At 41.1% G+C, this 26,839-nt stretch overlaps 1 protein-coding gene across 1 annotated transcript in view; it reads left to right on the forward strand.

Annotated features, from left to right (window-relative positions):
- COL19A1 (collagen type XIX alpha 1 chain) overlaps window positions 1-26,839 on the forward strand; it is a 114,952-nt gene that overhangs the window by 80,977 nt on the left and 7,136 nt on the right. The window contains exons 29-33 of the mRNA XM_018058814.1: window positions 2,108-2,143; window positions 2,278-2,322; window positions 7,242-7,412; window positions 9,163-9,229; window positions 21,611-21,739. Of these exons, the coding sequence (XP_017914303.1) occupies window positions 2,108-2,143; window positions 2,278-2,322; window positions 7,242-7,412; window positions 9,163-9,229; window positions 21,611-21,739 (448 nt within the window). The remainder of the gene's footprint in view (window positions 1-2,107; window positions 2,144-2,277; window positions 2,323-7,241; window positions 7,413-9,162; window positions 9,230-21,610; window positions 21,740-26,839) is intronic.

The raw sequence follows: 26,839 nt of genomic DNA on the forward strand, positions 1-26,839 counted from the left end.
AAGAATGACTCTGTTGAAAGTGGACGAGACAAGAGAGTGGGCTCTGAGTCAGGAGAGAAGACTCACAAGTAGAAACTGGTCTTCACAAGGAACAGGGTAGAGCCTCCTTCTTAAGAGGAGCAAGGAGCAGAAGTCAGAGTTCTCATGAGCACAGGTAGGTGGGGCTGGAGGCAGAACAGTGAGTGGGTCCCCTACTGCTGTTTTCTCCGTGAAGGATGCAAGTCATCACTGACCATGAGGAACGGGCTGGTAATGCTGGTAACGCTTGAGGTCTCATGAGACAGGAAAATAAGTGCAGGTGCTTTTGGGAAGAAGGAGCCAAGTCGAGAAATACTGAGGGGTTGCTTGGGGGCTGCTGCCACAGGTGCAGGCCAGAACACCTGAGCAAGGGCCCCCTTCCTCTGCAGCCTCAGGCCACTGTTTAGAGGCAGGCATGTGGGAGATGGACACCTGAGTTAGAAAGAAGAGTAGGGGTCTTTCAGATAAGTGAAATGAGAGGGAGAAAGGTAAATCCGTTGACATTTTTGTAAAAATTTCTGAAACTGGGACCTTCCCCACCCCCTGCTGGTGATAAAGAACAAGTTAATAACATCTTCCTAGAGGAAAGAGATGGGCTTCCCTGATGGCTCAGTGATAAAGAATGTGCCTGCAAAGCAGAAGAGCCGGGTTTGATCCCTGGGTTGGGAAGATCCCTGGAGGAGGGCATGACAACCCACTCCAGTGTTCTTGCCTGGAGAATCCCATGGACAGAGGAGCCTGGCGGGCTACAGTCCATAGGGTCACACAGAGTTGGCCATGACTGAAGCAGTGAAGCAGCAGTAGCGGAGAAAAGAGAACAGATGTGACAGTCACTCATGAATTATAAAAGACAAAAAATTATCTATAAGTTTGTTCGTTTTCTTGTATTGTTATCAAAAACATGAATTACACTTTTACACCAGGTTTATCTTCTCTTATTCAAATGATATGGTTGTTTCTTTCACATTCTCTCCTTAACCAGCTTTATCTTTTGCTTGTTTCTGGATGGCATAAATCCTTAGAACTCAATGCTTCCGGCAACATGGGCTTAGTTAAAGTGCTCTAGGTAATTCCCAGGATGTTCAGGGAGGTTGGGGGACTGGGCTGGGTTCCCAATCCAGTGTGATTACAGCAGTGAAAACACTGCTTGTCGGGAGAGCCACCTTGTAGACTCTGTCCCAGCCCAACGAAAGTCTCCCAGGCTTTGCAGAGGAGGGAGTCCATGCACCTGCCTGCTGCCGAGAAATCACTTCCTCACCTTGGTCTCCCTCTTCAAATCAAATCTCAGAGACAAACCTGCTGTGGGGCTCTCAGTATCTGATGTGACCCTGAGTGCTTTACCTCCTTATACCTATCAGCCGGGGCTTCTCCTGGGCTCACGAATCTGCATGCAGGATGAGGCTTTATTACCAACTATGGAACTGCCTTGTAGAGTTTAAGAAGCTTCCAGTTTAATAAGTAGAAACCAGTATTTAATACTCTCAGAAAGCACAATTACAGATTTCTCACTGTCCTTTCCTATTTCCAACTAAAAAATAGCAGTTGTCTCTGGCTGACAGTGTATTTCATAGCAGGATCACTCTCTAGCCATGTTATGAAATTTCTCAAGCAACAACAGAGGCCGTTTACTGAGAATGACTCTCTTTGGTAGGAAAATTGTTGAAAGTGAAGAGTGAATATCATATACTGGCTACCCAGCTCCATGGGAAGGCTTCTTATTTCTCAGAATGGACCTAATGGAATAAGGGAGGAAAACAACCCTGGTGACTGTTTATAGTGAGCTAGGCCTTTTCTGTTATTTTCCTAAATCCCTAGTTTTAAGGCTATTATGTATCCTCGCTTTGTGAGTGGAGAAGCTGATGCTATAAAGGTTAAATAAATTGCCTGAAGTAAATGGAACTTGTAAGTTATAGAGTCAGAATTTGAACTTGGGGCTAATTCTGTCGATTTTGTTTTCTATTTCACCACACTGCCTCACCCAAATCTCAGTGGAGATATGATACAGTCCTTGAAACTTTACCCTTTTGTTGCATTTAATTATTTCTGTTAATGCAGAATCAGAAATACTGACCATTATTTGTCTTTACAGGGAATAAATGGAAAAGATGGATTACCAGGTGTTCAGGTATGGAACATGCCATTGGAAATAAATGTTCTAATACAAAACTACATCCAGATCACCTGCCAGAATTCCTGGTGGAGTAGATTGATGAGGAATCTTGGCATGCAGTGATTTTAGTGCTGATGTCTGTTTTTCAGGGCATCATGGGTAAGCCTGGAGAGAGAGGCCCCAAAGGAGAACGGGTATGTACGTTCCTACTATGACTGTTAAGTCCATCTCCACAACTGCCCCATCATTTGAATTACACTGTGATATTTTTAGACCCACTAAAAATCTCTTGATATGAAAAGCCTTAGGGTGTACATGAACCAACATCTCTGCCAGGCATAAAACAGGGCCATTCAAGGACCCAGCAGTAGGCAATACGGCAGATACACCTACCTGCTTGGCCTTTATTCACAACTATGTCTGGTTTGTGATCCCAGTTTGGAAAGCTCCTATGAGCCTCCTGTGTCAGATACATGACCCACTGTAACCATCACCCATGTGCTTTTCGCCTAGAGTAGGGTTTCTCCACCTCAGCATTGTTGATGGTTGGGGACAATAATTCTTTGTTGTAGGTGCCCGTCCCGCGTTTTGTTAAGATGTTTAGCAGCATGCCTGGCCTCCACCCACTAGACGCTGTACCATCAGCCTCGCTGCAGAACTGTCACCTTGCATTTTCACATGCCTCCCAGGGAGCAGAGGTGTTGTTGAGACCACCCCCGCCCCAGGCTGGGGGAATAATACTTGGTTGAGTAAGGGGCTGGGGTCAGAGGTAGAGAAAGACACACAGAGCTGCTAGTAATGCCAGTTCTGGTGGGTGTGTGCATTTAGTGTCGTTCTGGTTGTTGATATCAGTGTTGCAACTTCCCATTATTTTCTCTAAGAAACCTTAACATTTTCTACTAGAATTGGATTTATTACTCAGCCACAGGTTCCTTGAGCATTGTTATTTAGGGGTTCTAGTGAGGGCTTGTGTACATGTGTGTTGGGAGGGGGGGCATGTTCTTATGTACTGGTGTCTATTTTACTTATCATTACACAAATAATCTGGCTTCCCTGGTGGCTCAGTGGTAAATAATCTGCCTGCAAAGTAGGAGACCCAGGTTTGATTCCTGGGTTGGGAAGACCCCTTGGAGAAAGGAAATGGCAACTCACTCCAGTATTCCTGCCTGGGAAATCCCATGGACAGAGGAGCATGGCAGGTCACATGGGGTCACAAGGGTTCCATGGGATCACAAAGAGTCAGACATGACTTGATTATTGAACCACCACCAGCACCACACAAATAATCTATGATAATTGAAGGAAATACAAAAACAGAGAAACCATAAAGAAAAAAGAAGAACGTCTACCTTATGTCACTGCACAGAGATAAGCACTATCGATATTTTGGACCTATTTCCATCTCACTGTTATACATAAGGTAATATATACATTTGCTTAATGCATCGATGCAAGTGAGTGTATACTTTTTTAAAAAATACATTCATACTGTTTGGTAAATGACTTTTTTCACCTAACATATGATGACCATCTTTCCATGTCAGTAAACCTAGATCCACACGGACCTTTTAGTGGCTGTATGTTATTCCAGTATTTGAATATACCTTTTCCAAGGTATTTAGAAAATGCCTTGCCCCTTTTTCTGGGATATTTAGGTTCTTTCTAGTTTTCATAATGAACTTACTATAATAAACATCAGTCAGTTCAGTCGCTCAGTCATGTCCGACTCTTTGTGACCCCATGAATCGCAGCACGCCAGGCCTCCCTGTCCATCACCAACTCCCGGAGTTCACTCAAACTCACATCCATCGACTCGGCGATGCCATCCAGCCATCTCATCCTCTGTCATCCCCTCTCCTCCTGCCCCAATCCCTCCCAGCATCAGAGTGTTTTCCAATGAGTCAACTCTTCCCATGAGGTGGCCAAAGTCCTGGAGTTTCAGCTTTAGCATCATTCCTTCCAAAGAACACCCAGGACTGATCTCTTTTAGAATGGACTGGTTGGATCTCCTTGTAGTCCAAGGGACTCTCAAGAGTCTTCTCCAACACCACAGTTCAAAAGCATCAATTCTTCGGCACTCAGCTTTCTTCACAGTCCAACTCTCACATCCATACATACTACTGGAAAAACCATAGCCATGACTGGATGGACCTTTGTTGGCAAAGTAATGTCTCTGCTTTTAAATAGGCTATCTAGGTTGGTCATAACCCTCCTTCCAAGGAGTAAGCGTCTTTTAATTTCATGGCTGCAATCACCATCTGCAGTGATTTTGGAGCCCCCAAAAATAAAGTCTGGCACTGTTTCCACTCTTTCCCCATCTATTTCCCATGAAGTGATGGGACCAGATGCCATGATCCTCGTTTTCTGAATGTTGAGCTTTAAGCCAACTTTTTCACTCTCCTCTTTCACTTTCATCAAGAGGCTTTTTAGTTCCTCTTCACTTTCTGCCATAAGGGTGGTGTCATCTGCATATCTGAGGTTACTGATATTTCTCCCGGCAGTCTTGATTCCAGCTTGTGTTTCTTCCAGTCCAGCATTTCTCATGATGTACTCTGCATATAAGTTAAATAAGCAGGGTGACAATATACAGCCTTGATGTACACCTTTTCCTATTTGGAACCAGTCTGTTGTTCCATATCCAGTTCTAACTGTGGCTTCCTGACTTGCATATAGGTTTCTCAAGAGGCAGGTCAGGTGGTCTGGCATTCCCATCTCTTTCAGAATTTTCCACAATTTCTTCTGATCCACACAGTCAAAGGCTTTGGCATAGTCAAGAAAGCAGAAATAGATGTTTTTTTCTGGAACTCTCTTGCTCTTTCAATGATCCAGCAGATGTTGGCAATTTGATTTCTGGTTCCTCTGCCTTTTCTAAAACCAGCTTGAATATCTGGAAGTTCACGGTTCATGTATTGCTGAAGCCTGGCATGGAGAATTTTGAACATTACTTTACTAGCTTGTGAGATGAGTGAAGCTGTGCGGTAGTTTGAGCATTCTTTGGCATTGCCTTTCCTTGGGATTGGAATGAAAACTGACCTTTTCCAGTCCTGTGGCCACTGCTGAGTTGTCCAAATTTGCTGGCTTATTGAGTGCAGCACTTTCACAGCATCATCTTTCAGGATTTGAAATAGCTCAACTGAAATTCCATCACTTCCACTAGCTTTGTTTGTAGTGATGCTTTCTAAGGCCCACTTGACTTCACATTCCAGGATGTCTGGCTCTAGGTGAGTGATCACACCATCGTGATTATCTTGGTCATGAAAATCTTTTTTGTACAGTTCTTCTGTGTATTCTTGCCACCTCTTCTTAATATCTTCTGCTTCTCTTAGGTCCATACCATTTCTGTCCTTTATTGAGCCCATCTTTGCATGAAATGTTTCCTTGGTATCTCTAATTTTCTTGAAGAGATCTCTAGTCTTTCCCATTCTGTTGTTTTCCTCTATTTCTTTGCATTGATTGCTGAAGAAGGCTTTCTTATCTCTTCTTGCTATTCTTTGGAACTCTGCATTCAGATGCTTATATCTTTCATTTTTTCCTTTGCTTTTCACTTCTCCTCTTTTCACAGCTATTTGTAAGTCCTCCCCAGACAGCCATTTTGCTCTTTTGCATTCTTTTCCATGGGGATGGTCTTGATCCCTGTCTCCTGTACAATGTCACGAACCTCATTCCATAGTTCATCAGGCACTCTATCTATCAGATCTAGTCCCTTAAACCTATTTCTCACTTCCACTGTATAATCATAAGGGATTTGATTTAGGTCATACCTGAGTGGTCTAGTGGTCTTCCCTACTTTCTCACTTGTACCTAAATTATAAATAATTCTAATTGTGTTTATTTTGCACCTACTCAAGGTGTGCTAGTAGTTCTTCTGTTTCTTTTCTTTTCTTCTTATTTTGTCTTAGTCATCTCAGATATATTTCCAAATGTGACCCGGGTTGATATACTTGTATGAGACATATTTTTATAACTAAGGCAGTAGAATTTAAATTAGGTCCAAATGCTTTTCTTCTTTGTACTTGGCTTCTTTCTATATCTCTTCATTTAGTATCAGATATAACTCAGTAACTATTCATTCATTTCATTATTTTTTAAATCAGGAAAAATAGAGTTTGGACTTTTGAAGAAGACTCACAAATAGAAGAATAACACAGTAAAATACAGGGCAGGTCAATGTACCGATCTCTCATATTCAGTGTGATCATCACCTCCTGGAGCTGTGGAACTAATATTTGAAATATGGAAACTGAAATATCTGCCAACATAAATACATATTCATTCATTTATATTCCATCTCTCTCTCTCTCCCTCTTTCATACTCTCATGCACAAACTTATATGGTAGTAAACGCCTTGCAAGAAAAAGTCAGCATTAAAGAAAGTTCTCAGATTCAAGCACATCTAATTTGTTATGGCATCTCATTCAGTGATTTTTTAATAGTTCATTTACATTATTGAATGAATTATCTCAGTAATGACCTTCCACCCCAGTCACCTGCTTTGAACATTCCCAAAGGCAGTTTTTTCTCACCTTCCTCAGTCATGTCCCTTTAGGACATAGAATACACTCACACGTGTACACACACACAGACAAGTGCACACATGGGTAAAACATGAGTGCAGGAAAAAAACCACAGAAACTAACAAAGACCAAACATACAAGAGAAAGCACAAAAAGAATAAAGTACTTGATTTAGGAGAGATTTTGAGCATCCTGAAGCTTTTCCAAATGAAAGCTTTCAGTGATGAAATCTTCTCAGCCCTCTTCCTCTATCATCACAAAGGAGACCCAGGCCTGAAGTGGCAGCGCCACTGTAGACTTTCAGAAATGTCATCACTCTGGGCTGACACCGGGTGCAAGTAAGCTCATCACTGACTTTGAACTAGTGCCTTCTGTGTGCCAGTGCCGCTCTAGGCACTCTAGTGAGTAAACTCACTTCTCAGCATCATCTATTCGGTGGATACTGCTAATAGCCCCCCTTTAGGGAGAGGAAGCAGGGTGCAGGGAGTTTAATCCACTTTCCAAAGGCTCCACAGCTAACACATGCCAGTATGAATCCAGAACCTTTGCTAACATGGTTCTAGAAGAGATCATTCTAATTCATTTTTTCCCTTAACAGGGTGATCAGGGAATCCCAGGAGACCGAGGCCCACAAGGTGAACAAGGAAAACCAGGCCTTCAAGGGATCAAGGGGGCCATTGGTCCTGTGGGGCCCCCAGGAAACAAGGGCTCCCCAGGATCCCCTGGGCACCAGGGCCCCCCAGGCATCCCCGGCCTCCCTGGCTCCCCGGTAAGTGGGCAGAGAGCTCCTGGAGCTCCTGGCTGGGACTGCAAGTCATAAACCTTTCCAGATAAAGTGAACCTAAGCTGGCCTCTACAAGCGCAGCAATCTTGTTATTTATTTCAAGTGATGTGCCGGGTCCCATGCTGAGTACTCACTGAACATTCCCTCCTTAGATCCTCACAACTAACCTGAGAGGACAGGTGACCTCTCCTTCCACGTTGACAAATGCAGAAGCCGAACTTTGACCTTTCCAGGGTCACAGTGATCTAGGGGTCAGACAGACCCAGCTCTGACCGACTCTAGAGCCTTGCCCTCAAATACAATCGATGGTGTCCCCTTACACTACACAGAAAACACACCTATTTATGTTAAAACTCCATTTTGTTGACTGTCAGAATCTGCCCTGAGTGGTGCTTTGAAGTGGAAACCCACTGGCCAAAGAGATTATCTGGCTAAGGAGGCCCATGTCTTCATAAGCATCCTCAGGAGGCGGTGGGTGGCCATCCTGCAGAGGAACTGAATCAGAGTATGTCCTCGTCAGGAAGAAAGGCGGGTGGTCCTAGTGTGAGGCCAGAGAATGAAGGACATGCTGTCCCCTGATAAACAGCTAAGTCCAGAGATTGGGCCGAACTGGGCATTCCTACCATACTCTGTTTCACCCACTCTTGCTATGCTTTGCTTGAATCAAGCCTATGCAGTGAACTCTCAATGCTGTGCCAATATGTGGTATTGGATGCATTCATTCAAACAGTGAAAATAAAATGTTCTGAAATTAGAACTATTCTGTTCCACAGAAGCTATCACTCTGTGTGAACCCATCATATTGTCTTTAAAGCCACACATGTATCCCTGGATAGTAACCACCAAATACAAAGAAGAGTAACAACATACTTTGAAGCCTTAACCACTGTGAAAAATGATAGCCCCCTTTTAAAGCTATCAAGGTACTGAAATAAAACATTACTATTATAAATGTTAAATGCTATTATGAATGTTAGGTTCTTGGTCAAATTCATGTAGATTTATTTGTAAAGGGGTTAAAAAGTCAAGTGGCATCATCTACCTACTTCCCTTTACCAGACTCCACAGCATTTTGTATCAAGAAAGTTTCAGACTTCCAGTAATCCATCAAAGGGTCCACCTGCCAATGCAGGAAACACTGCTTTAATCCCTGGTCCGGGAAGATCCCACATTCCACGAAGCAACCGAACCCATGCACCACCACTTGTGACCGTGTGCACAGCTGCCGAAGCCTCTCTACCCTAGAGCCTGTGCTCTGCAGTGAGAGAAGCTACCAGTGAGAAGCCCGAGCACCGCAACTCGGGAGCAGTCCCCAGTCGCCACAAATAGAGAAATGCCGCGCGGAGCCGTAAATGTTTTTGGCGTATGGCCAAAACTAAATAAATAAAAATGTTAAAAAGAAAAGAAAATTGCTTAATACAGGTTTGGTTGCAGTGTGTAAATTGCAAAATAAACTTGACCATGAAGTGGGTAAAACTCAGTAAGCTTTAGCTCATGAATGAAACATGTTAAAGAATCAACACAGTTAGAGTGTTCATCCTTTGAAGACACATAATAGAATCGGTTAAATATTGATTTTACCAGTATCCAGGGATTATTACAAAGGACGAAACTATTTTGCTAGATCAATGAATCTCTACAGACATTTACAGCATGCATGCCAACCCACTACTTCTGTTCTTTATTCATTTGTGCTAGGTTCTGTATTAACAGACCTTTTCTTCCTCTTCTTTAGGCTGATGTGGTTTCATTTGAAGAAATAAAGAAGTATATTAATCAAGAAGTTCTGAGGATTTTTGAAGGTGAGATTTGCTGAGTACACATTTCTGCATTGTCCCTGCTTCCTCCTTCCCCTCTGCTGCTGACAGTCTCTCCAGCAACGTTTGTCCAAAGATGCTATGCACCATCCGCCTTGAGAGGTGACCTGTCCTAGGATGGGGCAGCACAGATAGGAGCTTCTTACTCACATGGAGCTAAGTTTGCCTCCTTGTAAGTTCCCTCCTTATTCCTGGTCTGAAGCCACCACGGGGAAAGAACCTTCTCTTCACATGACAGCCCTCTGAGTGAGCACCCACAGCACCCCTCCTTAATCTTCTCCTCCATGGAGCATGTCCGGTTCCCCCAGGCCATCGCCCTGGAGAAACGGCCCTCATTCCCCAGGGGTATTGTGACCAGGGAGAGGACAGTGTCTAGGGATCTGGACCAGGCTCAGTGAACCATGGCCACCAGCCCTGTTTACCTGCCTCTCATTGCTGTTACAGCCACAAGCTAAGAAGTGCTTTTACCTTTTTGGCAGGTGGAAGGAGGTGTTTGCTTGCATGCTAAGTCCCTTCGGTCATGTCCGACTCTTTGCAATCCTATAGACTATAGCCTGCCAGGCTCCTCTCTCCATGGGATTTCCCCGGAGTGGGTTGCCATTATCTCCTCCAGCGATCTTCCCAACCCAGGGATCAAACCTGTGTCCCTTTTGTCTTCCGCATTAGCAGGCAGGTTCTTTATCACTAGTGCCACCTGGGAAGCCCGTGGAAGGAGGATACATTTCTAAATGTTTTTTAAATCAAAATAATATTTCATGACATGCGAAATGATCAGAAATTCAAATCTGTATCCATAAATAGTGTCATAGGAGTGTAGTCACACTCATTTTTTAATGTATTTTCTCTGCTCGCTTTCATGCTGGACAGCAGGGTTAAGTATATGACAGGGACTGTGTGGCCTCCCAAGCCTCAAATATTTACTTTGTGACCCTTCTCCAAGAAAGCTTTCTGACCCCTGATTTAGATACTTCAATAATGCAGCCTAAGATAGTGTTCCTTTAAAAAAAAAAAAAGTATCCATATCACACTGTTGAGCTAACAACCCTCCATCCACCTTATAGAAACTTTAAAAAAATTGAATGTTTCTCATTATGCTTTGTGTTCATTTTTTAAATGTAAGTGTGTGATTTTTGTCTATTTTTACTCAACTTTAAGTGATACTCATGCATACATTGTTCCAACCTGAAAATATCTTTTGGAATCTTGTCTCGTTGTAGGGCAGGTTGCCTGACCCTCATAACTTTGTGTCATCTCTAAATTTCATAGGCATGTCATAATTTTTGATAGAAATGTTGAGTTAAAAGGATTAGGTCTGAACACCATTGAGTTCCTCCTGCCCATTTGTAAAGCATTTATTTAATCTATTTTAGCAAGCTCTGAATCCAAATAGTTGTCTTAAAATCTAATCCACATTTCTTTATTTACAAGGATGTTACATAATTTTGTCAAATGATTTGCAAAAGTCAGGATCACTCCCCTCAACTATGAGCTTAATAAGGTGCAAAGTGTCTTTAGAAAATAAATCCTCATCAGTTCATGATTCCTGCTTCTTTTGCACAGCATCCTCTCTTTGCTAAGCTAAAAATGCATTGTTGAATTTTCCAGGGAGTAAGATTGCAAGATACCCCAAGTTCATCTTAAGGCTTTCACTGCCAGCATGGAGTTACTCTCTCCAGGAAGCCTGATTATTTTAAGCAGAAATTAGTAGGACAGAACAAAATGTCAGCACTTGAGTGGACATCATCTTATTTCACGTGAGCACTAGAGAGAGAGCAGAGTAGCCCAGGGACTTATGTCGCTTCAGTGACAAAATAGAAAAAAAAAAAAAACAGTTTTTTCAAAGGTCATGAATTCATGCTGCTGATTTCATCTTGCTCTCTACTAAGTATCTTTATCTTGCTCTGACCTGATAGTTTTTAATACAATTATCCACTCTTCTTTTTTCTTTTGAGTTATGAGTTTTCTCCTTGTAATTTTAACATTTCCCTTAAAATATTAGCATCTCCTTTACTTTTTTGACTTTGGAATCAAGCATCATGAAATACACTCCAAACTTTGCAATCCAAACATTCCCCCACAACAAGCATCCCTCAAACATCTGAAAAGCAAAAGGACATCTCAAGCTCTCATGGAAACAATGAAAAATAATAGAGGCATAGGCAAGACCAGGTAATTTTCAGGATTCAGTGCAAAAGGAAAATGCAAGTGCATTGTTCAAAAATTATTAAGAATTATAAGAAAGCAACAGCAGAACATTAAATCAAGCAGGGGCAACCTTCTGAGGGTGGAAGGTAGCACATCTGTAAAGTCAGCCCCAAAGTCAGGACACCTGAGGCCTCATGTAACATCTGCATCTTTAATAGCCCTGAACCTTGAGAAGGGGAAGCTCCTGGTGGCTCAGACAGTAAAGAATCTGCCTGCAATCCAGCAAACCTCAGTTCAATCCCTGTGTCAGGAAGATTCCCTGGAGAAGGGAATGGCAACCCACTCCAGTATTCTTGCCTAGGGAATCCCTTGGAGAGAGGAGCCTGGTGAGCTACAGTCCATGAGGTCAAAAAGAGCTGGACATGACTGAGCACACCACACTCACACACACGTGTTAGTAAGTATTATCCTGTTCTCTTCTTTCAATATATCTACAATGAGGGATGTTAATTTATATGTGTATTTGTATACATGCTCTATTCAGTCAGCAAAAACAAGACCTGGAGCTGACCATGGCTCAGACCATGAGCCCTTATTGCAGAGTTTTGGCTTAAATTGAAGAAAGTAGGGAAAACCACTAGATCACTCAGGTATGACCTATATCAAATCCCTTATGGTTATACAGTGGAGGTAATGAATAAATACAAAGGATTAGATCTGATAGACAGAGTGCCTGAAGAACTGTGGACAGAGGTTCATAACATTGTACAGGAAGCGTACCCAAAGAAAGTGTACCCATCCCAAAGAAAAAGAAATGCAAGAAGGCAAAGTGGTTATCTGAGAAGGACTGAAAATAGCTGAAGAAAGAAGAAAAGTGAAAGGCAAGGAGAAAAGGAAAGATATACCCGACTGGATGCAGAGTTCCAGAGAACAGCAAGGAGAGACAAGAAAGCCTTCTTAAGTGAGCAGTGTAATGAAATAGAGGAAAGCAATAGAATGTGGAAGACTAGAGGTCTCCTCAAGAAAATTAGAGAGATCAAGGGAATGCTACATGCAAGAATGGGCACGAGGAAGGACAGAAACCGTAAGAACCTAACAGAAGCAGAAGATATTAAGAGGAGGTGGCAAGAATGCACAGAAGAACTGTACAAAAGAGGTCTTAATGACCTGCATAACCATGAGGATGTGATGACTCACCCAGAGCCAGACATCTGGGAGTGCAGAGTCAAGAAACATCACAATGAAGAAAGCTGGTGGAGGTAATGGAATTCCAGCTGAGTTATTTCAAATCATAAAAGACGAAGCAAGTGCTGCACTCAATATATCAGCAAATTTGGAAAACTCAGCAGTGGCCACAGGACTGGAAAAGGTCAATTTACATTCCAATCCCAAAGAAAGGCAATGCCGAAGAATCTTCAAACTACTGTACAATTGCACTCATGTGACATGCTAGCAAGGTAATTGGAGAAGGCAATGGCACCCCACTCCAGTCCTCTTGCCTGGAAAATTCCATGGACAGTGGAGCCTGGTAGGCTGCAGTCCATGGGGTCACGAAGAGTCAGACACAACTGAGAGACTTCCCTTTCACTTTTCACTTTCATGCATTGGAGAAGGAAATGGCAACCCACTCCAGTGTTCTTGCCTGGAGAATCCAAGGGATGGGGGAGCCTGGTGGGCTTCTGTCTATGGGGTCACACAGAGTCAAACACAACTGAAACAACTTAGCAGCAGCAGCAGCAGCAGCAGCAGCAAGATAATGCTCAAAATCCTTCAAGCTTGGCTTCAACAATACATGAACTGAGAACTTCCAGGTGTACAAGCTGCATTCAGAAAAGGCAGAGGAACCAGGGATCAAGTTGCCAATATCCATTGGATCATAGAAAAAGCATGAGAATGCCAAAAAAGCATCTGCCTCAGTGACTGCAGTAAAGCCTTTGTGTGGGTCACAACAAACTGGAAAGTTCTTGAAGACCAGACCACCTTACTTGCTTCCTGAGGAACTTGTATAAAGGAGAAGAAGCAACAGTTAGAACTGGACATGGAACAATGGACTGGTTCCAGATTGGGAAAGGAGAACATCAAGTCTGTATATTGTCACCCTGCTTATTTAACTTATTTGCAGACTACATCACATGAAATGCTGGGCTAGATGACTCACAAGCTGGAATTAAGATTGCCAGGAGAAATATCAACAACCTCAGAGAAGCATATGATAACCACTCTAGTGGCAGAAAGCAAATAGGAGCCAAAGAGTCTCTTGATGAAGGTGAAAGAGGAGAGTGAAAAAGCTTGCTTAGATTTCAGCATTCAAAAAATAAGATCATCGCATCCAGTTCCATCACTTCATGGCAAGTAGATGGGGAAACAATGGAAACAGTAACAGATTTTATTTTCTTGGGCTCCAAAATCACTGCTTACTCCTTGGAAGGAAAGTTATGACCAACCTAGACAGCATATTAAAAAGCAGAGACATTACTTTGTCAACAAAGGTCCGTCTAGTCAAGGCTATGGTTTTTCCAGTAGTCATGCATGGATGTGAGAGTTGGACTATAAAGAAAGCTGAGCACAGAAGAATTGATGTTTTTGAAGTGTGGTGTTGGAGAAGACTCTTGAGAGTCCCTTGGACTTCAAGGAGATCCAACCAGTCCATCCTAAAGGATATCAGTCCTGGGTGTTCATTGGAAGGACTGATGTTGAAGCTGAAACTCCAACATTTTGGCCACCTGATGCTAAGAGCTGACTCATTTCGAAAGACCCTGATGCTGGGAAAGATTGAGGGAAAAAGGAGAAGGGGACGACAGAGGATGAGATGGTTAGATTGCATCACTGACTCAATGGACATGAGTTTGGGTAAGCTCCGGGAGTTGGTGATGGACAGGGAGGCCTGGTATGCTGTGGTTCATGGGGTCGCAAACTGAACTGAAAATCACTGCAGACAGTGACTGAAGTCATGAAATTAAAAGGTGCTTGCTCCTTTGAAGAAAAACTATTACAAACCTAGGCAGTGTATTAAAAAGCAAAGACATCACTTTGCCCACAAAGGTCTGTGTAGTCAAAGCTATGGTTTTTCCAGTAGTCATGTATGGATGTGAGTTGGACCATAAAGAAAGCTGAGTGCCGAAGAATTGATGCTTTTGAACTGTGGTGCTGGAGAAGACTCTTGAGAGTCCCTTGGACTGCAAGGAGATCAAGCCAGTCAATCCCAAAGGAAATCAGCCCTGAATTTTCATTGGAAGGACTGATGTTGAAGTTGAAGCTCCAATACTTTGGTCATGTGTTGCAAAGAGCTGACTCATTGGAAAAGACTCTAATGCTGAGAAAATTTGAGGGCAAGAGAATGGGATGACAGAGGATGTGATGGTTAGATAGCATCACTGACTCAATGGACTTGAGTTTGAGCAAACTCTAGGAGATAGAGAAGGACAAGGAAGCCTGGTGAGCTGCAGTTTATGTGGTCACAAAGAGTCAGACACAACTCAGGGACTGAACAACAACAAATTTGTATATATGCATATCATCTCATAGGTAGACACAATTGGAGATGTAATTTTAAAAAGTATTTGCCACATTATAGTCTCTGTTTCTTGCACTCGACTTCTTTCAGTTTGTTTAAGTCTATCACACAACTTAGAGGGTTTCCTCAGTGCCAGTCATCCTTGGCTATCTGATCATGCAAAAGCATGGGCTCTAGAAAAAACTGATGGACTATTAGGAGTGAATGATGGGATTGCCAACCATGAGCTTTATTGTAGGTAGTCTAGTTGGGTTTTTTTTTTTAATTGAAGGACCCTCAACTTCAGTGTCTTGAAGTCTCATTCTGATCAGATTCCCCAGAGGAAACACTTGTATTACCTGCCTGGCTGCTACCATCTGGGGAGCAGGGTAGAAGACTCCTGCTGGGGCCTCAGCTCCAAGCATTGCAATTTCCATCTCTTCTCCTTTTTCTCAGTCTGGAAGCCTGGGTCTCAACACAGTCTGTGGTTTTCCATGCAGAGATGGTCTGTTTACGCTTTTCAGATAATAAACCTTCAGGCTGAAATTGGGAAGGGGCAGTGAGCCAGCTGCGCAAGCAGAGAAAGGGATTTTAAGACCATTTCCTAAACAGGCTTCCAACCAGTCTCCCTCATTTCAGTTCCCCTCCTTCATCCTCACTTCTACATGTAACTCATGCAGTCAATTCTGAATATTTTAAAGATTCTATGGTTTGACACAGGCTGTCCCTCAGCTTCCAGTGTAAAGATTTGGTTTTTGTGAGTCTGCGAAGTTATCCCCCTCCACCATCTGAGAGCTTCTACAGTTTAATGTCATCTCCTTTCATGATGGTATTCTCCTATTCTCATGGTTTTATGCCTTTAAAAATAATTTACTATTGTTTTTGTAGGGATATAAGAAGGAGTTAAAGCAGACACATGTGTCTTTACTCATAATAACATTTCAAAGCAACAAAGGTAACAAAGGATTAGATCAAGCCAGAGTTAGACGTAGCAGTAGCAACCCTTGAGTCATGATGAGCAACCTAAGCAAATGTGAAGCCACCAAATGATGCTGCTGAATTAACAGTTAATATGAAACTGGAACATCATTCTTAAGATATGAAAGGAAATTGCTCTTCTGATATTTTTATTCATTAGGAGATAACTATTTAATTTTGGTTTCCACATTCAAGAGATATATGGAAAGGCCCAGAATAGTAGAACCAAAAAAGTGATTTACAGAACAGATTGCCAAGCCTATGAGTAAAAGTTAACCTGAAGGCCAAGACATAACAATATTATCAAATTAATGACTGATTTCCCAAGGGAAATCACTCAGTAACTAGTCTCTGTTTCCATAATGGAGTAACAAAAGAAAATAAGTTGAAGCTCTATCAAGAAAATGGGCAATTAAACATTTGAATGGGCTTTAGGAGAAAAAGATGAGTCTTTCTTTGAAAATATTTACAAATTCTATCTGTGAAATAGAAGGTAGGCCATGGGTTGGATGATGTCTGAATGTCCCTTCCATCTCTGTCTGATGTACTTTATCACCACATTAATATTCATGTCTGCTTGATATTAACGAGCCCTTTCTCCAAGGAAGGCCCGCCCCGGTCTCATCTGTTAGAATGACTGCTGTGACTGCTGTGGGTTTGCCTTGGCAGATGGCCTCTGTGTGTCTGCTTTATGCAAGCTCCTATTCAGATTCTTTAGTTTCCTGCCTCATTAGAAAGCATAGCCAAAAACAGTTTATTGACCAAAGATCCGTGAAAACAGAGGAAAAACAATTAAGAATACAGGTCTTTATAATTTATTTACTGGCTCAGAAATGTATTATTTAAAATTATAGAGCATTAGAGTATGGTTCAGAGGAAGTAATTACTCTTATGCTAAATGACTGTTCCTGAGTGTATCTTAAAGCTAGATAATTTACAGCTAGAAGTAATTATTTAAAAAATATTGTTGCCCTGTAAATAAATTCTTCAGTACCATTTTTCTAGATTCCGTATATATGTGTTAGAATACAACAGTGGAGAAGCAGACGTAGAGAATATACTTATGGACATGAGGAGAGGGAAGGAGAGGGTGAGATGTATGGAAAGAGTCAACACAGAAACTTACATTACCATATGTAAAATAGATAGCCAACGGGAATTTGCTGTATGGCTCAGGAAACTCAGACAGGGGCTCTGTATCAGCCTAGCGGGGTGAGATGGGGTGGGAGAGTGGAGGGAGTTTCAAAAGGGAGGGGATATATATATACCTATGGCTGATTCATGTTGAGGTTTGACAGAAAACAGCAAAATTCTGTAAATCAATTATCTTTCAATAAAAAAAATAATAAATTTTAAAAAATACATCGGGATGGGGTGGAGATGGAGTTGGGAGGGGTGTTCAGGATCGGGGGAGGACATATATACACCCGTGGCCAATTCATGTCGACGTATGGCAAAAGCCACCACAATATTGTAAAGTAATTAGCCTCCAATTAAAATAAATTAATTTTAACATTTTTTTAAAAACTGTTTTGCTGAAAATCTTTAAAAGCACCAAAAGCAAAGTACTTGTAAATTCAATTCATATGTTAAAGAGGAAAAAGTAGTGATAGGAATATTTTGTTTAGACATTGAAGGAATTCAAAGAGGTATGTCTCAAATTAAGAAAAATTGTACTGAAGTATGTATCTTTTAAGTGCAAAACAATAACTAATAAGCAAAGTTTCAAGCTGTAATCAGTGAATTTCATATTTTTATAAAATACTCAGTTACAATTAATGTAAAGATATTCTATCTATATTCAATGGGATGATTTGCAAAACTATATATATATTAATTGCAAATTTGTTTTATATATAGTTACTCAGCAGATGTATTCACATCAAGCAAACATGCCTCAGATAGACAGGTAATGAAAAGTGTTACTGGAAAGTCAGTGACTTAATGTCACTTTTGGAGATGAGCTATCAGTCCTCATCGGTCCCCATCATCACAGTCAGTAAATCTTCACTGGAGATTCTGGTCCTGTGGACACTGTCCTGTTTCCATTCTGGCTTCTTCTTGATTTCAGAATGTGAGTGTAGGGTGATTACTCTTTTGATAAGCACAGCTAATACTCCACATTTGTTGGGGTTTTTTCTTTAATAATTCTATTTGAAAATAATTTTGCTTTATTTCCTAAACAGTGTATGGACCTACATTTTTTAAACAAAAGTTTTTATTGAAAGCTTGTTGAAAAATAGGTTACTCTCAAGAGTAACTTCATCAAAAATTTATGAAACAGACATATCTGTTTATGTGAAAAGTATCTTTCAAGTTCAAATAAAACTACACTGAGTGAAAAGTCTGGAAAAAGTTGAGGTACTTCTTTACAGGTCTCTATGATTTGGCCCTTGTTTTTCCCAGCTGGCAGCTATGGATTCTAATGTGTTACAGTCATTTTGTCCTTACTTGCAAAATTAACACTAATGTAATCAATAAAACACTTTTCTGGAATTTTTCACATGAAAGATTCATTTCTTAATACTTATTAGCTATATCTTCAAAAAATTGTGGTTAGTTTCACAAATGAAATCATTTAAATTTGCTTTTTAAAGAAAATACGTGAAAAGAATACTGTTTCTTTTTGCCATAGCAAGGACATGCCCTCCTCCAGTTTTCTGTTTTAAATCTAGTTGTGTATATATTAGATTTGTTAAATATGAGCTTTGTAAGGGTGTTAGTCACTCAGTTATGTCTGACTCTGAGACACTATGGACTATAGCCTAGCAGGCTCCTCTGTCCATGGATTTCTCCTCGCAAGAATACCAGAGTAGGTAGCTGTTCCCTTCTCCAGGGGATCTTCCCAATGACATAGTGGTAAAATATCGAATATGTTTCTGAGGTAAAATTTAAACAATGGTCTATGTGATATTAATAACCAAGAATAAGTATAACTGTGACTTGATTATTAGAAAAATAATTCTGAGAATGTATGACAGATTTCTAGTCATAAAATAAAGCTTATCAGCAGAAAATCATTATAGTGCATGGGACTTATAAAAACATGGATAATAGTTGTTACTGAAATGATCATCTCTCAAGCTATCTCCATGATCCCACAACAAGAGCACTGAATACAGAAAATGTTAGGCCCTGTTTATGGAGAACGTTTAATTTAATTTAATGTTTAATAATATGACGTTTAGGAATTCTAGAGTGAAAATTCTTATTTACATTTTCAAATTTACCTTTTTTGAAGTTCATCATTTTTCAAATTGTTTAAATATTAAGAGTTATTAACATCCCCATAGTCTACATTGTATAGGCACTTTTTTGCTGACATTTAGCTTTTTATTTTATATTGGAGCATATAGTTGATCAAAGCTGTTGTGTTAGTTTCAGGCGTGCAGTAAAGTGGTTCAGTTGTACATATGCATGTATACATGTGTCCACTATTTTTCAGATTCTTTTCCCGTTTAGATCGTTAGAGAACACTGAGCAGAGTCCCTATGCTATACCGTAGGTCCGTGGTTGTTCATTTCACACGCAGTAGTGTATTGATGTTTGACTCCACCTGTGAGGACACTCTCATGACCCGCCAGCCAAGCTCTCTGCAGGCAGCACTCAGGCACAGTCCTCGCTGCCCTCCCTTGCCTCTCTGTTTAGGTCCCAGTGACAGGCAGCCTGGTAGATGAACGTAGGACAGTGCTGTGTCCTTGAGGCGATTTAGGATGTATTCAGTGCATAACGGTCACATCACTCAACACTGGCAAAAGATGTTTAAATGTTCTGAATAACTTGTCAGCTTCCTGCAGCTTGTGTGTTCTCAGTTTCAGCATGTTCTTGAGGCTCACAAAAATGTACAGAGGCTTTTTGCTGTTTTCACTGTCTCCAGTTGGCATTCCCTGGGCACATGCTTCTCGGCACCAATGCTGTATTTGTTCCTTTGGCCAAATGAGATATCCTTCCTATTGAGACTTAGGCTGGATAATGGAACTAAGTGAAAATCAAACCAGAAAAAAAAAATAAATAAATAAGAATGAGGGTGTATCATAAGACATTTTATTTTTAAAGTATACATTAGTTTTTGACAAAGTAAAACATTAGCCCAGCTTAGAAATTAAACTGAAGAAGGCGATGGCACCCCACTTCAGTACTCTTGCCTGGAAAATCCCATGGGTGGAGGGGCCTGGTAGGCTGCAGTCCATGATGTCGCGAAGAGTCAGACACAACTGAGCGACTTCACTTTCACTTTTCACTTTCATGCATTGGAGAAGGAAATGGCAACCCACTCCAGTGTTCTTGCCTGGAGAATCCCAGGGACGGGGAAGCCTGGTGGGCTGCCGTCTATGGGGTCGCACAGAGTCAGACACGACTGAAGCGACTTAGCAGCAGCAGCAGCAGAAATTAAACAGTGCCATGAAATCACTATGATGGGCATCCTTTCAATAAATAAACCGCTTTGTCAGTAATGCGGCTTTCTGACCTGTGCACACTGCTGTATTTGTTGATTTGCGCCTGCGCTGGGTCTTGGGTGCTGCCCATGGGCTCTCCGTAGTTGCGGAGAGCAGGGGCTACTCCTCCTGCAGTGCTCAGGCTTCTCATTGCTGTGACCCCTCTTGTTGCTGAGCACAGGCTCTAGGTTCATGGGTTTAAGTAGCTGCGACACAGGGGCTCGTTAGCTGTGGCTTGCGGGCCCAGTAGCTGCGGCTCGAGAGGTCTAGAGCCCAGGTTCAGTAGTTGTGGCGCACGGGCTTAGTTGCTCCACAGTTTGTAAAATCTTCTCGGACCAGGGGTTGAACCCTGTCCCCTACATTGGCAGGTGGGCTCTTATCGACTGTGCCACCAGGGAAGTCCAGTAATGCAGTTTTGTTCAGTGCTATAAAGTGTCACCTACCACTGAATAAGAAAGTTTCTCAAAACGTCAGTGGCTTAAAACAACAGTGGTTATCATCACACATTTTTTCTGGGTCGGGGACTTCCAGAGTTGCTTAGTTGTGTTGTTCTGACTCAGTCTGTCATGAATTATGTTCAGAGTGCCAGCTGACGTCCCCTGAGGGCTTGGCTGGGGCTGGGAGAGCCACGTCCAGCCTCACTCATGTGGCTGTCGGCAGATGGCTTCAGTTCACCCCTATGTAAGTCTGTTTGTGTTCTCAGGATGTGGCAGCTGGCTTCCCTACAGAATGAGAAGCTAAGAGAGAACCGCCAGGAAGTCACAAGCCTTTATGAATTAGTCTTCCTACTTGCCTTTCTCTTATTCATTAAAAGTAAAAGGAAGTCCAGCCCACAGTTCGTAATAGAAGGATTAGGCTCCACCTAATTCCACTTGGAAGGGACTGTCAAAGACCTTATCAGCATACTTTAAATCACCACAGGCACATTCACAGCATTGCTGGAAAGAGGCTTACATTTATTATAACAACCATTTTTTTAATACGAACCTGAGTTCTCTCTACAAGTCATCACAGAGGTTAATCAGAGTCTAGGATGTTGCCCACTAGGTTAGCGACATCTCTGAACTGCTGAAGGTCCTCAGAGCCTCTCATTGTCACAACTTATCTGTCTTCATGTTGAAGCAACCTTGTACAATTGTTTTACTTGAACAATCAAAAAATCTCTTAGCAATCAGACCAGTTGGTAAACTAGATGTACGTAAATTGAAAACCAAGTCAATTTTTGTTGAATTTCATGAGAAACAAATTTGAAAACTTTTGACATAAAAAGTGTTTCTGTAACATGATGTATTATTTTTCCTTTCATCAATGAAGAGAGGATGGCCGTGTTCCTATCCCAGCTCAAGCTCCCAGCAGCAATGCTGGCTGCTCAAGCTCATGGGAGGCCTGGGCCTCCAGGCAAGGATGGGTTACCTGGACCTCCAGGAGACCCTGGACCCCAAGGTAAGTCTTCAAGGACAATATGTGTTTACCAGCTATTTCACTCTTAGTATTCATAACATGCTAATCACAGTTAAGTCATAAGTTATGTATATTAATATACAATTTTGTTGTTTATTCACTAAGTCATATCCAACTCTTTTGCAACATCATTTCCTTCTCCAGAATACATATTAAAAACATGTATTCATACATATAAAATATGTATATAGATTATATATAATATATTTGTTATATATTATATAAATGTGTATGTACTATACATTTAATACAGGATATCTTGTTAATATTTAACATGTCAGAAAATAGATTTTTAACTATTCATTCAAATTTAAACCTGATCATATCTGCTAATCTAAATATATTTAATAATTTTGCTATGATAATAACAGCAATAATCTGTGCTTATTTATCCTTATTAACTCAGATGTCTACTCAAAATTTTCACAGTATCTCAGTTTCAGTTCAGTTCAATTCAGTCGCTCAATCATGTCTGACTCTGCAACCCCATGGACTGCAGCACACCAGGCTTCCTTGTCCATCACCAACTCCCAGAACTTACTCAAACTCATATCCATTGAGTCAGTGATGCCATCCAACCATCTCATCCTCCGTTGTCCCCTTCTCCTCCTGCCTCCTATTTTTCCCAGCGACAGAGTCTTTTCAAATGAGTCAGCTCTTCACATCAGGTGGCCAAAGTATTGGAGTTTCAGCTTTAGCATCAGTCCTTCCAATGAACACCCAGGACTGATATCCTTTAGGATGGACTGGTTGGACCGCTTTTCAGTCCAAGGGACTCTCAAGAGTCTTCTCCAACACTATAGTTCAAAAGCATCAATTCCTCAGCACTCAGCTTTCTTTATAGTCCAACTCTCACATCAATACATGACTACTGCGAAAACCATAGCCTTGACTAGATGGATCTTTGTTGACAAAGTAATGTCTCTGCTGTCTAGGTTGGTCATAACTTTCCTTCCAAAGAGTAACCAACTTTTAATTTCATGGTTGCAATCACCATCTTCAGTGATTTTGAAGCCCCAAAAAATAAAGTCAGCCACTGTTTCCACTGTTTCTCCATCTATTTCCCATGAAGTGATGGGACCAGATGCCATTATCTTAGTTTTCTGAATGTTGAGCTTTAAGCCAACTTTTTCACTCTCCTCTTTCACTTTCATCAAGAGGCTCTTTAGTTCTTCACTTTCTGCCATAAGGGTGGTGTCATCTGCATATCTGAGGTTATTGATATTTCTCCTGGCAATCTTGATTCCAGCTTGTGCTTCATCCAGTCTGGCTTTTCTCATGATGTACTCTGCATAGAAGTTAAATAAGCAGGGAGACAATATACAGCCTTGATGTACTCCTTTCCCAATTTGGAATGAGTCTGTTGTTCCATGTCTGTTTCTGTTACTTCTTGGCCTGCATAGAGATTTCTCAGGAAACAGGTAAGGTAATCTGGTATTCCCATCTCTTTCAGAATTTTCCACAGTTTGTTGTGATCCACACAGTCAAAGGCTTTGGCCTAGTCAATAAGACAGAAATAGATGTTTTTCTGGAACTCTGTTGCTTTTTTCATGATCCAACAGATGTTGGCAATTTGATCTCTGGTTCCTCTGCTTTTTCTAAATTCAGCTTGAACATCTGGAATTTCACAGTTCATGAACTGTTGAAGCCTGGCTTGGAGAATTTTGAGCATTATTTTGGTAGCATGTGAGATGAGTGCAATTTTGTGGTAGTTTGAGCATTCTTTGGCATTGCCTTTCTTTGGGATTGGAATGAAAACTGACCTTTTTGCTGAGTTTTCCAAATTTGCTGGCATATTGAGTGCAGCCCTTTCATAGCATCATCTTTTAGGATTTGAAATAGCTCAACTGGAATTCCATCACCTCCACTAGCTTGTTCGTAGTGATGCTTCCTAAGGCCCGCTTGACTTCACATTGCAAGATGTCCAATTCTAGGTGAGTGATCACACCATCATGGTTATCTGAGTCATGAAGATCTTTTTTATATAGTTCCTCTGTGTATTCTTGCCACCTTTTCTTAATATCTTCTGCTTCTGGTAGGTCCATACCATTTCTGTCCTTTATTGTGGTCATCTTTGCATGAAATATTCCCTTGGTATCTCTGATTTTCTTGAAGAGATCTCTAGTGTTTCCCATTCTATTTTTTTCCTTTATTTCTTTGTATTGATCACTGAGGAAGGCTTTCTTATCTCTCCTTGTTATTCTTTGGAACTCTGCATTCAAATGAGTATATTGTTCCTTTTCTCCTTGACTTTCACTTCTCTTCTTTTCACAGCTACTTTTAAGGCCTCCTCAGAAAACCATTTTACCTATTGCATTTCTTATTTGGGGGGATGGTCCTGATCACTGCCTCCTGTACAATGTCATGAATCTCTGTCCATAGTTCTTCAGGCACTTTATCAGATCTAGTCCCTTGAATCTATTTGTCATTTCCACTGTATAATTGTAAGGGATTTGATTTAGGTCATACCTGTGTGGTCTAGTGGTTTTCCCTACTTTCCTCAATTTAAGTCTGAATTTCACAATAAGGAGTTCATGATCTGAGCTACAGTCAGCTCCTGGTCTTGTTTATGCTGACTATATAAAGCTTCTCCATCTTTGGCTGCAAAGAATATAATCAATCTGATTTCAGTATTGGCCATCTGGTGATGTCCATGTGTAGAGTCTTCTCTTGTGTTGTTGGAAGAGGGTGTTTGCTATGACCAGTGCGTTCTCTTGGCAAAACTCTTTTAACCTTTGACCTACTTCGCTTTGTACTCCAAGGCCAAATTTGCCTGTTACTGGAGGTATTTCTTGACTTCCTACTTTTGCATTCCAGAAAGGCAGTCCAAAAAAGCTTTGCACTATAGGATTTGTTTTTAAGAAATATTTGCCTGTAGTCAGGCTGTATTGATAATCCTGTCAAAAGACATCAGGAAACCTTATTATAGTAAAGAGAAGGGTTACTGGTCAATTCTTGGTGCCTCACCACAGCTGACAGGAACTGAAGGGTTTTTCTCTGGTAGATAAATAGATATGACGTACTCAGAATATGCAGTTATGAAGTAACTTCAAAGTTTTGCTCTGCTCAATTTAAAAGTTTTCTCAAAAAGGAAAAAATATGCATATAACACTGTTACCCCGTGCATGATGGATGATTATAAAAAGTACTGTTACCCTAGAGACCATGAAAGCTCAGAGCCTGTCAGCTGATTAGTCCTCTTCTTGACACAGTGTGACTGAGTCTGAGGAAAGCTGAAGTGAGAAACCCAGCACAGAAGAAGCAGAACGTGGGCCGGAGCGAGACACCAGGTGTTCTGCCCACACGCAAATTCTGTTGGATGATGGCTTTTCAGAAATTTCTAAAAGGGACTTTTTTTTTTCAATGTTTTTCAAGAAAAAAAAACCCATTTTCATTTGAAATGACATAGTTTGGTTTGAGACATGCACTATAGAATGAGACTTTTATTGTCTCATTATCTTTAGGGAAGGACAGACATTTAAAGGGGTTTTATAGAATTTTCTTGGCTTATCAGAGAAGCTGGAGCATGTGGAGAGCAATGAGAAATTGACATGAGACTTCAAGCGTGCCCCGCAGATATTATGGGATGGTTCCAGGCCATTACCGGGAAGTAGACATCGCAGTGAATCAAGCCTTGTGAATTTTCTGGTTTCTCAGTGCATATGAAGGTTGTGCTTGTACTATTCTGTAGCCTGTTGGGGATGCAATAGTATTATATCTAAAAAAACAACATGTATACTTCAATTAGCAGTTACTTCATTACTGAAATCTGCTAACCATCCTCTGAGCCTTTAGCTCTTCATAATCTTCTTCCTGGTGGAGAGTCTTGTCTCCATGTTGGTGGCTGCTGACTGATCAGGGTCCTACCTACTGTAGGACCCACTGTAGATTGTTGAAGATTGGGGTGGCTGTGGCAATTTCTTAAAATGAGCCAATGATGAACTTTGCTGCATCAACTGACTCTTCTTTTCGCAAATAATTTTTCTGTAACAGCAGTGCTGTTTGATAGCATTTTTTTTAATCCACGCTTGAAGTTGGAATCAGTCCTCTCAAAATTCTGCTGCTGTTTTATCACTAAGTTTATGCACTATTCTAAATCCTTTGTTGTCATTTCAGCAAGCTTCACTGCCTCTTTACCAGGAGTAAATCCTATCTCAAGAAACCGCTTTCTTTGCTCATCCATAAGAAGCAACCCTTCTTCCATTCAAGTTTCATCATGAAATTGCAGCAATTCAATCCCATCTTCAGGCTCCACTTCTAATTCTAGTTCTTACTGTTTCCATCACTCCTGTAGTTACTTCCTCCACTGAAGGCTTGACCACCTCCACATCATCCACGAGGGTTGAAATCAACTTCTTCCAAATTCCTGTTAATGTTGATATTTTGACCTCTTCCTGTGAATCATGAATGTTCTTCTTTACATCTAGGATCATGAATCTTTTCTGTCAGTTTTTCTATTTTCCCCCAGATCCATCAGATGAATCACTGTCTATGGCAGCTATAGCCTTACAGAATATATTTTCTAAAGAATGAGACTTGAAAGTCAAAATGACTCCTTGGTCCATGGGTTACATGAAAATAACAGGAATCTTGTTGTATGTTTCTGACAGGTCTCCTGGGTGACCAGGTACATTGTCAATGAGCAGTAATATTTTGGAATGAACCTTTTTTCTGAGCAATAGTTCTCAGCAGTTGGCTTAAAATGCTCAGGAAACCATGTTGTAAACAGATGTGCTGTCATTGAGACTTTGTTGTCCCATTTATAAAGCCATAACAAATATAATAATCATGAAAATTTGAAATGCAACACCAATACTTTTTGACACAGAGTTGCTACAGACCTTCAATTTGTAAAAGATTCAGTATCTACAAAGTGCAGTAAAACCACATATGACTATTTTAGAAGTTCACAATATAATCTGAATGGGGGGGGGTACTGCTGCTACCAAGATTCTGATGATGAAACTTGTGGACCCTCTATTAGCGCCCTGATCCTCCTACAGAAAGAATAGAGGCCAGTGTGATTCTGAGTTGGGTCACCTCACTTGCATTTTTCCTAAATTCCTAAAAGAGGTAATTGTC

Source organism: Capra hircus, chromosome 14 (assembly GCF_001704415.2).
Source record: "Capra hircus breed San Clemente chromosome 14, ASM170441v1, whole genome shotgun sequence".
Taxonomy (NCBI): domain Eukaryota; kingdom Metazoa; phylum Chordata; class Mammalia; order Artiodactyla; family Bovidae; genus Capra; species Capra hircus.